The sequence below is a fragment of the Neolamprologus multifasciatus genome, chromosome 16, assembly GCF_963576455.1.
Source record: "Neolamprologus multifasciatus chromosome 16, fNeoMul1.2, whole genome shotgun sequence".
NCBI lineage: Eukaryota > Metazoa > Chordata > Actinopteri > Cichliformes > Cichlidae > Neolamprologus > Neolamprologus multifasciatus.
Window position 1 is genome coordinate 9,766,465 of NC_140454.1, and position 15,395 is coordinate 9,781,859.

A 15,395-nucleotide genomic window follows, 5' to 3' on the forward strand; every position below is an offset into this window, starting at 1 on the left:
CAGAAACAGAGAGAGTATATACACAACTGCACAAACACAGGCACAGATTATCATCAGAGTTTTGCCTTTGTTTGGAATAAATCATTCATTTTGACACGTGGGAGTGAATATAGTTTTTTTATACATATACATATATATGGAGAGAGAGAGAGAGAGCAAGAGAAGATAATATACATCTTAGTAATTGTAAAAGCTAATGATAAAATGACCGATCCTGCTAACACACAGATAAGTGCCCTCCTACTGGCTGTGTCCATCTAGTGGCTGGTGCCCCACAAGACAACTGAGAGGGTCACCTGATTGCTTGTTTGTTTGTTTGTTTGTTTGTTTGTTTGTTTGTTTGTTTTAGAAGTACACATATGTGTAAAAGAAAATTCAGGAATAAATTTGACAATTTTTCATTTTTATTTATTTTTTTTAATTTTTACAACATACACATAGGATCTACTCCTCAAAATCTTGGGGTCCCTTGGAAATTAAGTCTATTATTTTATGTTATATATAAGTGATGGATCAAAAATGTTGTCAAAACAATTAGATTTCTACATTAGATCTACAGAGGCCTGTTTCAGCACCCCTCACTGCTGTGTCGCATTATGTTACCTTATATCGTACTAATGATCATTAGGCTTGGGATCTCTTTGTCTAGTTATGTTAGCACTGCTGACAGCAGTCATGTTCACTTAATCAGTCTGTCTAGTTGAGTTTCTGAAACTCGTCAGAGGTTTCTGTTTTAAGGAATAAAGTTATTTTGTTATTTTAAGAAGTTGTGCGTGTATTATTCTCTTCACAAGTCCGCACAATCTCTCACTGTAATAAAAAACCTGTTTCTCAAACTAAAGTCTGATGCTGAATTCATGTTCAAGTCTGCAAGCTAGAACATGAATTCATTGTCAGTGAGTTTCAGAAAAGAAGCCTCTTTCTTTGGCCCTTTTCAGGCTTCATTCAAACCTACACAGACGCTTAACCGACTAAATTAATTACTTCTTTCATCAGCATAACAGTTGTCAGCAGTGCTAACATGATTGAAAATACTTTTCTAATAAGCCTATAAATTGAATGTGCAGCTAACACGGTATTCCACAGGAGCATTGGTGTGATAGTGTCTGAAAATGGGCCCCTATGGCAGTATGCTGCCTTTTGTACATGGCTCTGTGGACCTCCTTTACAGGTTGGGTTGCTTCATTTTGTAAACACTGTGAATAGGTTTAGAGGTTTCATTGGGCAATTTTGGAAATCTATTTCATTTTCTCATTTTAAGGAAATGGTAAAATACAACTAAATCTATATTTCAACAATCAACAATCCAGCTCAATGTTGGCAAAATTCTTAACCCTCTCCAGCAATATCTGTATTATATTTAATCAACATTTGAATTTTGAATCTCATGTCTCAAAGCTCATCCATTGCTTTCTTTGTTTCATCTCTCAGTCTTTATCCCATCTTTAGCTGCTACAGGGAATAACGAGTAGGCTGCTAAAACATGCTGGCTTTTGGTGAAATTCTGAATTAATTTTAGAATGTTATTTTTAACATGAGGCCCTTTGATTTGGGTGTCACAGCCGGGATGACTGGTGTGTTTGTGGAGTGGACCCTAAAGCAGACAAGGGAGAGACGGAAGTGAATCTTTAACAAAAAGCGAGCCGTTTATTTTGTGCTGAAGTTAAAAATGGAAAACAAGGCAAAATACTGGCACAAACTGAACTGGGAGCAACTAAATTACTACGATAACTAAAACAAGAAACTGAACACGTACATGCAAAACATGAACATGAAAAAAAACCTGAGCAATCAAAAGAAAACTCTGACCAGACATGACCTGACATGGAAACAACAGACAACCCAACAAAGAACAGAAGAAGACAGAGGACTTAAATACACAGAAGGGTGATGAGAGAAGTGGAAACACCTGGGGAAACACAGCTGACACAAATGAACCTGACGCCACAGGGAACACAAGACACTTCAAAGTAAAACAGGAAACATAATAGAATGTAGACAAGACAACACAAGCTTGACAACGTAAGCACACAGACATTTACACATGACAGAGGACAGGAAAAGACTCATAAATCAGGAGACATAGAAGAACCATAAACTAGACTGGAACTCAACTAAACCATCCATCCATCCATTTTCTTCCGCTTATCCGGGGCCAGGTCGCGGGGTCAGCAGCCCAAGCAGAGAAGCCCAGACCTCCCTCTCCCCAGCCACCTCCTCCAGCTTATCCAGGGGAATACCAAGGCGTTCCCAGGCCAGCCGAGATATATAATCTCTCCAGCGTGTCCTGGGTCTGCCCCGGGGCATCCTCCCAGTGGGACATGCCCGGAAAGCCTCGCCCAGGAGGCATCCTTGTCAGATGCACGAACCACCTCAACTGGCTCCTTTCGATGTGGAGGAGCAGCGGCTCTACTCTGAGCCCCTCCCGAATGTTGTCTGGGGCCTTTTGCCCCTTGGTCGGGTCTCCCATGGCAAATTGGTCCTGGGTGAGGGACCAGACAAAGAGCGATTCAGAAAACCCCTATTAAAAGACCATCGAGGGAACAGTTCACCCTGCCCGGGATAGGGTTACCGGGGCCCCGCCCTGGAGCCAGGCCCGGCGAGGGTGCCCAAGGGCGAGCGTCTGGCGGCCGGGTCTTAGTCCATGGGGCCCGGCCAGGCACAGCCCGAAAAAGGGACATGGGCCCATCTTCCTGCGGGCCCACCACCCGCAGGTGGCACCGTAGGGGTCGGGTGCAATGTGAGCCGGGCGGAGGTCCTGGCAGATTGATCCCCGGCTACCAAGACTGGCAATTGGGACATGGAATGTTAACTAAACCCTAACTAATAATATTACCAGACCTGAACATTATCTCATTAGCAATCAAAAATACAAAATAACTCAACTACACCCTAAACTAAGAAAAACACACAAATCTAACATAGGAAATCAACAGTACTAAATAAACTCGAGATGCTGGGTCACAGACAAACTGACCAGGCCTCTGATACTGGGTCTTTAACTGTCCTTTATTTTAAAAACAGAGGCTGGATGTAGCTCATAAACCTCCTCAGGTTGGCTGAGTCTGTAGTTTGTTTTAAAGGGCTGCTGAAAACTAATCTTTGAATATGTTAGCTTTTCTTTTGTTTATGTTTATGTGGAATATTTACATAAATTTGAAATAGCGGCAACTGTATCCTTTTAGGATCCTTCCAGCTACATTACATTGACATTATTTCCATAATGTTTTTATGCAGATATTCTGTGCTCCATCTTTCGATGACAAGATCCTGGAAGTGGTTGCTGTTTTTGGGAGCATGCAAATGGCTGTGTCCAGAGTCATCAAATTGCAACACCACCGCATAGCACAGGTGAGCAGATGCGTTAAAACCATATGAAGTGCAAATTCATCTCTGTGTCTGTACACTGTGTGATTCTAATCCAAGCGTCTTCCTCAATCAGTGTCGAACTGTGAAGATTACGATCCTGGGTGACGAGGGGGTTCCCATTCAGGTGGATGGTGAGGCCTGGATCCAACCGCCTGGAGTCATCAAGATCCAGCACAAGAACAGAGCACAGATGCTCACCAGAGACCGGGTGAGGAAGGGTGCTGCTCTTGCTGAGTGAAAACCAATTTGTGTAGATATATATATATACAGTGGGGCAAAAAAGTATTTAGTCAGCCACCGATTGTGCAAGTTCCCCCACTTAAAATGATGACAGAGGTCAGTAATTTGCACCAGAGGTACACTTCAACTGTGAGAGACAGAATGTGAAAAAAAAATCCATGAATTCACATGGTAGGATTTGTAAAGAATTTATTCGTAAATCAGGGTGGAAAATAAGTAATTGGTCACCTCAAACAAGGAAAATCCCTGGCTCTCACAGACCTGTAACGTCTTCTGTAAGAAGCTTTTCTGTCCCCCACTCGTTACCTGTATGAATGGCACCTGTTTGACCTCATCATCTGTATAAAAGACACCTGTCCACAGCCTCAACCAGTCAGACTCCAAACTCCGCCATGGCCAAGACCAAAGAGCTTTCGAAGGACACCAGGAAAAGAATTGTAGACCTGCACCAGACTGGGAAGAGTGAATCTACAATAGGCAAGCAGCTTGGTGTGAAAAAATCAACTGTGGGAGCAATCATCAGAAAATGGAAGACATACAAGACCACTGATAATCTCCCTCAATCTGGGGCTCCACGCAAGATCTCATACCGTGGGGTCAAAATGATCATGAGAACGGTGAGCAAAGATCCCAGAACCACACGGGGGGACCTGGTGAATGACCTGCAGAGAGCTGGGACCAAAGTAACAAAGGTCACCATCAGTAACACACTACAACGGCAGGGAATCAAATCCCGCAGTGCCAGACGTGTTCCGCTGCTGAAGCCAGTGCATGTCCAGGCCCGTCTGAAGTTTGCCAGAGAGCACATGGATGATACAGCAGAGGATTGGGAGAATGTCATGTGGTCAGATGAAACCACAAAGTAGAACTTTTTGGTATAAACTCAACTCGTCGTGTTTGGAGGAAGAAGAATACTGAGTTGCATCCCAAGAACACCATACCTACTGTGAAGCATGGGGGTGGAAACATCATGCTATGGGGCTGTTTTTCTGCCAAGGGGACAGGACGACTGATCCGTGTTAAGGACAGAATGAATGGGGCCAAGTATCGTGAGATTTTGAGCCAAAACCTCCTTCCATCAGTGAGAACTTTGAAGATGAAACGAGGCTGGGTCTTCCAACATGACAATGATCCAAAACACACCGCCCGGGCAACAAAGGAGTGGCTCCGTAAGAAGCATTTGAAAGTCCTGGAGTGGCCTAGCCAGTCTCCAGACCTCAACCCCATAGAAAATCTGTGGCGGGAGTTGAAAGTCCGTGTTGCTCGGCGACAGCCCCAAAACATCACTGCTCTTGAGAAGATCTGCATGGAGGAATGGGCCAAAATACCAGCTACTGTGTGTGCAAACCTGGTAAAGACCTATAGTAAACGTTTGACCTCTGTTATTGCCAACAAAGGTTATGTTACAAAGTACTGAGTTGTATTTTTGTTATTGACCAAATACTTATTTTCCACCCTGATTTACGAATAAATTCTTTACAAATCCTACCATGTGAATTCATGGATTTTTTTTTCACATTCTGTCTCTCACAGTTGAAGTGTACCTCTGGTGCAAATTACTGACCTCTGTCATCATTTTAAGTGGGGGAACTTGCACAATCGGTGGCTGACTAAATACTTTTTTGCCCCACTGTATATAAGCCACAGTTGGCACGCGAAGTGTTAACTGATGGCACGACCATAGCTGGGCTGGCCATCGGGCATACCAGGCATTTGCTCGGTGGGCCGGTGATTTTTTTTTTGTAACGGTATAAACAATGAAAAGTGGTGGATTGGCCAGATGCTGGTCGTTGTGTAAAAATAACTCAGTTGTTTGGTGGTGGCTATGGAGGAGCTTCCACAGATTCAGTAAAGTGGTGGAGGCCAGCAGGTGGATGAGGGAAATGGGAGGCAGGAGGAGGAGAGACCAGAGGCAGCCGCCGGTCCGAGTGTCAGGTGAACTGAACTTTAGGTAAGAAGTTTTGACCTGCAGTCTATCTGGGTCAGATATAAACCAAGTTTAGGTGGAGTTTATTTTCGTTATTCTGACTTTTTACCGTCAGTTAAAATAACTCGTACTGCGTACTAGCTAGCATGATGGAGTTTATATACAGCTGGGTTGGTGCTATGATGTTACTGATAGTGAACTTTATTTTATTCATAAGGTTCGTTAGTAGAGTTGCCAACCGTCCCGTACAAACGGAATCGTCCTGCATTCAGAGAAATTATTACACGTTTCGTGTTGAGCTGAGAAGGGACGCAGTTTGTCTAGGATGGAAAAAGACACAAAGTTGGATTTATTATGTCGTTACGCTGCACAGCTGCCTCTTCTTCTCTCATCCTCTCCCCCTCCCTCTCCTGTTGCTACTTCAATCATGAAACTGATCAATGATCAGCTGATCGGCTTTTCTCTCTTGTTTGTTTATCGCCCACTTTGCGCCAGAAAGAGGAAACCAGCGGATGTCGCGCTAAACAGCAGCACGTTTAAGCTTGATCAGCTGTTGTTAGAATTTATTTAATATTAATTTCTAGTATCAGCTGATGTTTGCTGGAGCCACAGCTGTAAAGCTGCTGGTCATGATATCAGTTTGGATATGTGGTGAGAGGGAAACATGAAGATGAAACCAGGAGACGTCCTTACAGGATCATCAGAGCTGAACAGGTGATGGAGAAACAGGTTTACCTTTTAGGTGACATGAATGAGTTGAAGGGAAGTTATGAACTGTTTCTGAGAGACAAATAACACCAGGATCTTTTTCTAAGTAGCTGACAGCTGATAGCTGTGCGGGGGCGGGTCTAGCAAAGTTTTGCCAGGGGGGCAGGTGGGGCATTAACTGGGAAAGGGGGGCACAAAGAAATACTTTCTTATTTTCATTTAAAATGTCTGGCTGTTATTAAATAATTATCTGAATCTTACAACCAAAGTTTTTATCTGACATAAAATGTATAGAAATCATACATATATACCAACAAGACTGTACATCACTGTCACAACAGCGTTTGTTTTCATTCAAAGGCTTTATAGCTTTAATACCTGGTGGGCCGGTCTTTAGTCAAAATGCCCGGGCTGTTTTTTTGTCCCAGTCCAGCCCCGGGCACGACACGCAGTGAATTAATCTGAGAAGGTGCATCAAAAAATAAATGGCCGCGCCAGTGGTGCACATCACAAATCAGCTCACAGCCTGGTTCTGCCGGAGGATTCTTCCTGTTAAAAGAGAGTTTTTCCTTCCCACTGTCGCCAAAGTGCTGCTCATAGGGGGTCATATGATTGTTGGGTTTTTCTCTGTGTCTATGAAGCGTCTTGAGGTGACTTTTGTTGTGATTTGGCGCTATATAAATAAAATTGAATTGAATTGAATTGAATTGAATTGAATTGAATTGAATTGAATTGAATTGAATTGAATTAATTGGCTAAAAATAACTTAGCCTACTGGTGAGAGGGACGTTGTTAGCTTTCCACATTCCCACACTTCAAAAGCTTCAGGAGCTTTCCGCTCAGCACAGCATCAGCACCACGGAAATACATGGATACTTCCGTAGACCCGAGACACAATGCATTTTTAGGCCTTTCAGGTGTATCGACCAATGTTTTATTTTCTGATCAAACCAGAAATCTTTAATGAGCAGCTAGATTTGTCTCGCATTAACTGGCTGAGTTAATGCCAGTTAATGCAACATCGAAGCAGCTGGAATCCACAGCTGTGCATTTTCACCTGCTAGACATCACTACCTGACAAGTTTAACTGTCTTCAGAACATTGCAGAGGCCTTATTGACAGTATTTGGCTCTACATATCTGTGTGAGCAGATTTTCTCTCACATGAGTGTCCTCAGACCTGTGTCTCTGAGTGGGAGACCAGAGATCACATTAACATGTGTGTCTCTGTATTAACAGACATGCCATATTGGCTTAGTTTATTTTTCCTTATCATTGTTGTGAGGAGACCATAAATAGCATTTGTATTTTCTGTTGTACAGTCCATTTGCTGTTATGGAGTTCTTGTTATGGATTAAAAAGTGTCTTTTTTTGTTTCAAAATAGCTGATAACTATTCGCTGATAGCTGCCAACATCCGCAAACAAATATAATTCTATAAATTGGTTCTATATATTGTGTAACTGTTCATATAGAGCGTTATTAAATTTATTGCTAATGCAATCATATGACACACTGACTTCTGAGGAAATTTTAAATGGCACTCGCCATCAGAAAGGTTGCCTACCCCTGATATATATATATGTATATACTTATCTGTGTTTTCTTCAAAATTTCCCCGCAGGCTTTTGAGAACACATTGAAGTCATGGGAAGACAAGCTCAAGTATGATAAGCCTCCTTTGCGACCTCACCTCTACCCTCAGCAGTCTGTGGATCTAGCCACAGAGGAGGAGGCAGGCCTGGTGCAGATGTGTGCCCGGGCTGCAGAAGAGCTCATTACAAGGTAAACTTGAATTGATGTGAATATCAGGTATCAGTCGCCGTGTGCACAGGCTTTGTTACCTTGAACTAAGCTCACTGACTGCGCTCTGTCTAATCACAGGATATGTGAGGCTGCAAAGACGAACGGGCTCTTAGAGCAGGAACTGGCTCACGCTGTTAATGCTGCATCACACGCCATCAACAAAACACACCCGAAGTTCCCCGAGGTGAGCTGGGTTTAGCCTTATTTTTGAGACATTGACATTGTCTTGAGAAAGTCTTTTACAACTCACTGTTGCATCCTTAAAACTGCAGTTATTCTTGTAAAATAAAAATGACTTTTTCTTGCCATTAGAGGTCACTGAAGTCAAAGCTTACATTTAAGATGTACCACTTATTGTTTTAAGGAGACTAATGAGCACTGTTCCAGGTGCAATTTCTTGCTCTTGAGATATTTGAATCTTTAAAAGCTAGGCACTGTGTTTCAGACAAATCTTTTAAAATGTGGTATTGTCTGCCATATTTCAAAATGACAAAGAAAGGGAAAGTACCTGAGTCCAGTTTACAGCATCCACAGTTTTAGTTGAACTGCTGCTAAAAGTTAAGCTAAGTTTATTTCTTCATTGGCCATTAATATAATAATAAAAGCACCCTTTAAGTAATTAGTATATGTGGCAATGTGTGAATTTCCTCCATTGTTAATTGATGTTTTAAGGGTTGTTTAACTTGTTCTGATTAAGCACTTACTTTACCCCATATTAAACCCCTGAAGAGAGGCTAAGCTACTAAAATAGCATCTAGAACTGTGTGAAATATGTGCACTCTGCTTCTGTTTTTCATGGTGTGTAACATTGAATTCTTTAACATTTTTCTCCCTTTTACAGAGCCTTACTCGGAACACAGCCATTGAGGTGGCCAGCACTATGAAGGCACTCCACAATGAGACCGAGTCTCTTCTGTTGGGCCGAGTCTCTCTGGTGAGTTATCATGGCTAAAATAGATTGTTTTAATCCTACTTTCTTTTTATATGTTTATGAAACAAAGACTTGAAGGCAGTGTACTTTAAAACTAGATTCTTTCTAATGGTGAAAGAATCTTGGTGGAGGGGATCACAGATGAGCGCTTGTTATGGAAAACAGCCCCTGGCTCACTTGCTCTGTGCCCTTCGTAAAGTCACCAGTTTCTGGTCTTGCTGAATACAACATGATGTTGTTTTTGTAAGTTATGGTGTCCACTGGAGCCAAGAAAGTCAAGTGGGCTATGCTTTAAGGCAGACCTGTTTTGTGATGAATTAGTCACTGGTCCTCTTAGGGTGCTGTGTAAAATATATACCTAGATCCATCTCTCGCTCATCACATCTGGCATAGCGGGAACGCAAGAATGCTTAGTCTGAGACTTCATAACAGGATTTTGCCATTTGCTGCTACATCCATCTTGTATTTACAGTCTGTGGTTTTATTATAACTTGGGGTCCTGATGTTAAGGTTGCATTATGGTGTGTTAAATTCACCTTGTTCTCTGTCATCCTTACAGCAACTGGACCCACCAGAGGAGGAGCAGCTGTCCAGCGCTCTGCAGAGCGTGGAGCTGGAACTTGGGAAACTGGGAGAAATCCCCTGGCTTTACCACATCCTGCAGCCCAATGATGAGGAGGTAAGCAGCCTCAGTAAATATGCATTTGCATGCACATGCTCCATTGTGTGTGGTATCTTTGTAAAATAGAAGACATTAGGTACATTGTGTACTCCTGCAACTCAAAGCTAAAAGTGAACACTATGGAGTTATCTGCAATAACAGTGCCTTCAAATATGGTCACATTGTCACTGAAAGTACAGTTATGAGCTTCAAATCTAACACACAAATCATTGTGCTGTTCTTGTCCATCCCTAATATTCTGACAGGGAAAATTATTTGGAAAGCAAAAACTCAGAACAACAAAAGCTAATTGGAGGCTGTCAGTAAGTGAAACAAATTTGGAGGTGTCCATTAGAGCTAGGGTTTATGGTGACTTTGGCTTCCTAATAGAAGTATCTGCTGATGTGTACCATATAAGAATGAAATCTCAGAGGAGTTGCAATCAAAAACTGTTGATTTAAATTATCAAAGGGGTTATGAGTTAAGACCAGGAGGCAAACTATCAATAAAAAATGTATTACTGTGATAGCTCTCCTTAGAAGTGGTTGTCCAATTAATATGATTTCAAAAACACAATGCAGAATATTTGGAAAGACAGAAATACCTCTTCACACCAGTGTGCCACTGATTCTGCCTTAGTGCTGTCAGAGAACCACCCCATAATTTAATCAAAGTGAACATTAGTAACATTACTAATAGCAGTTTGACAAAGACGAAAGGGGAAAAAAAAAACCCGAACGTCTTACTGCGGTCGCTCATTTATTTACTGATATCACTAGTTCAACCTTTGGATCCAATGATTTTGTAATGATTTTGTCGTGGAAATGTTTGTATATCAGTCTGCCACCGGCAAATACAGCCATAGAGGTCAGATCAGAGCACCCTCAATAAAGAAGGTGAAGTTTGACTACTTTGGATCAGCTGAAGGGATGTAGCGGGAGGAATGCTCTGTTGTGATTGGTTGTTCAGGTTACAATTACTTCAGGTTTTCTAGTTAAGATTAGAGCTGGACCAGATGACAGATGTGATCAAGTCTAGCTCCATACTTTCACAACAGCTCCAGAAAGACTGAAGATAGAAAAGGGTTCTTTGCTTTAAAGTTTGACGACCAATTAAATCACAGGATTTACTTTCTCACCAGGTCTGAAAGATAATAATAGTTTGTTATCGGCTTAAGCATAGTGTGCATACATATTAATACTTGTGGCTTAGATGACTGACTGACCAGTTACTGACCAGCTAAATCCAAAGTGTTCACACAGCTGTCTTGCAGCTGTCCTGTATGTCTTCAGTGTAGCATGGCTTCAGGTAACGGGAGAGTCGAGTAGCTAAATAAAAGGCTATAGGTTGACTGTGCTTATGTACCAGGATCACTCTCTGGGTTACGGCAAGAGGAACAGTCGCAGCAGCATGTTTCGCATAGTGCCCAAGTTCAAGAAGGAGAAGGCCACCAAGAAGACAAGCCCTCAATCAGGTAGGGCTGTGTCCACTTTTCCTCAGTACTGAGCAAACTGGAAAAACTCAGGATAAGGAATCAGTAAGTCCCTCCCATCTGCCATGGGAGGGACTTACTTACCAGCTGCCTTATTTGTATTTACACTGTATAATTGTTTCCACCTTTTATTAAAAAGGATGATAACAATAAAATCATAGTAATTTTTGATTTGTTAATCATAACCTGAAGTTAGTTGAATTGAAAGGGTACAGATGTTATTTCACTTGGTATTCACTTGCTAATGGCAAGCAAGATGTTTAGCTGGAAGTGGTACCATACTTTATTCTTCAGTAATGTAAAGCTGACCACTGCTCCATCACACACACAAGAACAGCTTGTTTCTGCCCAGAGTCATCACGGTTACCTTTCATGATGGTTATCTTGCCCCTCACTCCTGTTGTTTTTGAAGCCCATGCATAAACGTTGTACTCCATTGTTGTCCCCTAGTAGAAACACAAAGAATGTGTGTTTGAATGTGTTTGAGGTGTTAACATCCCACACCCTGACCATCAACTTGCACCCCATACTCCCCTCTTTTCATGCTCTTATCCAGCTGTCAGTATGTTTTCAGAAGGTACAAAGTCGGGAGAAGAACAAGTCTGTGCACCAAGGACACATGTGCAAAGGTGGAAGAGTTCATATGAACACAAAAAAGAAAAACTGAGTAGAAAAGGCAATATAGGATTTGTAGATGAGGAGACAGTGAGATTACAATGTTGCTGTGTACAAATAAGTATACTGAGAAGCCCTTCCTTTTATCTGGGGCATGTTCCTGGGTAGTTGAGCTGTATTTCCTGCAGATTGCACAGGCTTCCGCCTCTCTTTACCTCCTACTTTTCTCTGTGTGCGCTGATATTGGTCAATGATGTGCATGCTCCCAGCCTGCCGTGAACGCCATTGGTCACTGCCTTGTTCTGACCAACCTTTGGCCTCTGTCCCACTCCTTCCTCATCTACCAGCTGCCGTCATTGTTTCCTTCTTCTCTCTCTCCCCTTCCTCCCCTCCATCTCTCTCTTCAATGATTTACCACAATCTGTGTCCATTGGTGAGGTTGTGTGTGTGTGTTTGAAGACACATTCACAGAGTATATGGGGTTAAAAGAAGTGAGAGTGTGACAGTTTGTGGAATGTGGCAGTGCGTTTGCATACCCGTGAGGCACTCTGAGCCTCTCTCTGCTCTGTGTGTGCATTTTTGTGCGTGTGTGTGTGTGCGTGTGCGCACATGTGTGTGTGCGTGTACAGTGGAAAGATGGGGCACAGAGGAGGTGGGCATCTGGCTGGAACAGCTGAGTCTGGGGGAGTACAGAGACACCTTCATCCGACACGACATCCGAGGCTCAGAGCTGCTGCACCTGGAGAGGAGGGACCTGAAGGTACTCTCTCACTCACACACACATATACACACGCACACACACACTGGTACCCACTTGTTGTCACATCTCAGTGAATCTGTGTGAACCCCCTCCTCCAATCCAAAATCAACTCTTTCTCTCTGTACCCTCTTGGTGTGCTGCGTTTCTTTCGCTCTGTTAGATGTCTCCCTGTTTTTGCCACCTCTCGTGCTGCGCTGCATCGCTCTGCTTGGCTTTTACCGTCTGATCGTGGCTTGTTGAAAAAGACTTGCTGTAACCCACTAACACTGTATACCTGCTGAAAAGGGGGGGAAGCCTTCAGGTCAAGGAGGGGCTCGGTGTGGATAGACCAAACTGAGTTAGGCTTAGGGCAAAAGTGAGAAAAAAATGAATGCATATAGTGGCAGTCTTGAAAAAACTGTGTTGCAACATGAACGTGGAGCAAACAAAGGGAGCAGAAACAGCCTTTCTAGGAACTGTTTGAAAGCTTGTGCAGTCTCTACTGTCTTCAGTCGTATGCATATAAACACTTGTCAAAGAAAACAGCTTGCAGTTTCAGATTATACTGTCAACATGTATATCCGAACATGAGGACTAGAACATTCTACTTTAAAACAATCTGTCAAAAAAAGTCAAAAGCACATTCTTTACTGTGTAACATAAGTTAGAACATGACTGTGGTTTTTGATGCTATTTTCATAATACACTGTAATGAAGTGTATAAGACAACTCGTAATAATAATAATGTTGATCTGGGTTGTGTAATATCCACTGAACCTCCAGGTAACAATCTTAAAATAGAAGGACACTGGAAGCCAAGCACAGGTGCACAAGAAGACAAACTTGAAGTTATTATGAACCACATTTAAATCAAGTATGGACTTTTTTTTCCCTCAATCATCTCAGTTGCACATTTAATGCTTTGTGTTTTTTTTGTGCTCAGATGAAAACTGATGATGAGGGTGTTTTTATCCTAGAGACCACTCCCATAAAAATACAAATGTTTCATCATAGGGTAAAGGTTATCACTCAGAATAATTTTGATTTGACCTTTCAGTGACTCTTTTCTCTACACAGAGAGGTGGACCTAAACCAATAGCATCAAAATACCCCCCACATCATATCAGGTCAAGGTTTAAGGTTATTTTCCTTTGATTTCTCAACCATCTCTTTACACATGTTAAGCTGAAACACTGGTAAGCAACAACTGTGTATCTTTAGATATCCTATAATAATTGGCTGATATTTGCACTGATAATATATCTGTGATAAGCTGGTATTGCCAAGTAAAATCAATCCACCTGTTCGATTTGTTAAAAATATCAGTACAAGAAAATTGAATACCATTGTTTATGCAAACACACACAAGATACCCAGGTACACATTTGTATGTCAATATACTTGTGTTCGTTCTATATCTGTGCCCCTCATTTCATTGTCTTACAATTTATCACTCAGTCATACTGTGGCTAGCTGTCTATGTTGCTTGGTAGTTTATATTTGAATGGATAAAAGTACAGATTCAGTGACTGATATATATTGTTTATTGATATACATTGATTGTTTTGAGTCATTTAAAGGCCAACCGACTCTGATTCCTTTGTCTTAAATACATATTTGCTCGTTGTTTGAGCCTCCAAGTCTGAGGCCATGGAAGAGGATGGAGTGCCGACTCTGGGTCAGGGAGGAGTCACCGCCCCACAGTTTAAGCATCTCAGGTTCTTGTTCACAAGTGAGGGGAGAGTGGAGCTGGAGACTGATAGATGTATTGGTGCCACTTCTGCAGTAATGCAACGCTGTACCAGTTTGTTGTGGTGAAGAGAGAGCTGAACGTACAGTGGGGCAAAAAAGTATTTAGTCAGCCACCGATTGTGCAAGTTCCCCCACTTAAAATGATGACAGAGGTCAGTAATTTGCACCAGAGGTACACTTCAACTGTGAGAGACAGAATGTGAAAAAAAAATCCATGAATTCACATGGTAGGATTTGTAAAGAATTTATTCGTAAATCAGGGTGGAAAATAAGTATTTGGTCAATAACAAAAATACAACTCAATACTTTGTAACATAACCTTTGTTGGCAATAACAGAGGTCAAACGTTTACTATAGGTCTTTACCAGGTTTGCACACAGTAGCTGGTATTTTGGCCCATTCCTCCATGCAGATCTTCTCAAGAGCAGTGATGTTTTGGGGCTGTCGCCGAGCAACACGGACTTTCAACTCCCGCCACAGATTTTCTATGGGGTTGAGGTCTGGAGACTGGCTAGGCCACTCCAGGACTTTCAAATGCTTCTTACGGAGCCACTCCTTTGTTGCCCGGGCGGTGTGTTTTGGATCATTGTCATGTTGGAAGACCCAGCCTCGTTTCATCTTCAAAGTCTCACTGATGGAAGGAGGTTTTGGCTCAAAATCTCACGATACTTGGCCCCATTCATTCTGTCCTTAACACGGATCAGTCGTCCTGTCCCCTTGGCAGAAAAACAGCCCCATAGCATGATGTTTCCACCCCCATGCTTCACAGTAGGTATGGTGTTCTTGGGATGCAACTCAGTATTCTTCTTCCTCCAAACACGACGAGTTGAGTTTATACCAAAAAGTTCTACTTTGGTTTCATCTGACCACATGACATTCTCCCAATCCTCTGCTGTATCATCCATGTGCTCTCTGGCAAACTTCAGACGGGCCTGGACATGCACTGGCTTCAGCAGCGGAACACGTCTGGCACTGCGGGATTTGATTCCCTGCCCGTTGTAGTGTGTTACTGATGGTGACCTTTGTTACTTTGGTCCCAGCTCTCTGCAGGTCATTCACCAGGTCCCCCCGTGTGGTTCTGGGATCTTTGCTCACCGTTCTCATGATCATTTTGACCCCACGGTATGAGATCTTGCATGGAGCCCCAGATCGAGGGA

At 42.5% G+C, this 15,395-nt stretch overlaps 1 protein-coding gene across 14 annotated transcripts in view; it reads left to right on the plus strand.

The window, feature by feature from the left end:
- dgkh (diacylglycerol kinase, eta) overlaps positions 1-15,395 on the plus strand; it is an 80,374-nt gene that overhangs the window by 57,884 nt on the left and 7,095 nt on the right. For 7 of the 14 annotated variants that reach the window (XM_085134647.1, XM_085134648.1, XM_085134653.1 and 4 more), the window contains 8 exons: positions 3,238-3,351; positions 3,443-3,577; positions 7,867-8,027; positions 8,127-8,232; positions 8,890-8,982; positions 9,539-9,658; positions 10,987-11,114; positions 12,377-14,341. In XM_085134647.1, coding sequence (XP_084990773.1) covers positions 3,238-3,351; positions 3,443-3,577; positions 7,867-8,027; positions 8,127-8,232; positions 8,890-8,982; positions 9,539-9,658; positions 10,987-11,114; positions 12,377-12,581 — 1,062 coding nt within the window. In that variant the 3' untranslated portion in view covers positions 12,582-14,341. Of the gene's footprint in view, positions 1-3,237; positions 3,352-3,442; positions 3,578-7,866; positions 8,028-8,126; positions 8,233-8,889; positions 8,983-9,538; positions 9,659-10,986; positions 11,115-12,376; positions 14,342-15,395 lie in introns of those variants that run through there. The other 7 variants (XM_085134651.1, XM_085134654.1, XM_085134646.1 and 4 more) reach the window with 4 other exon arrangements.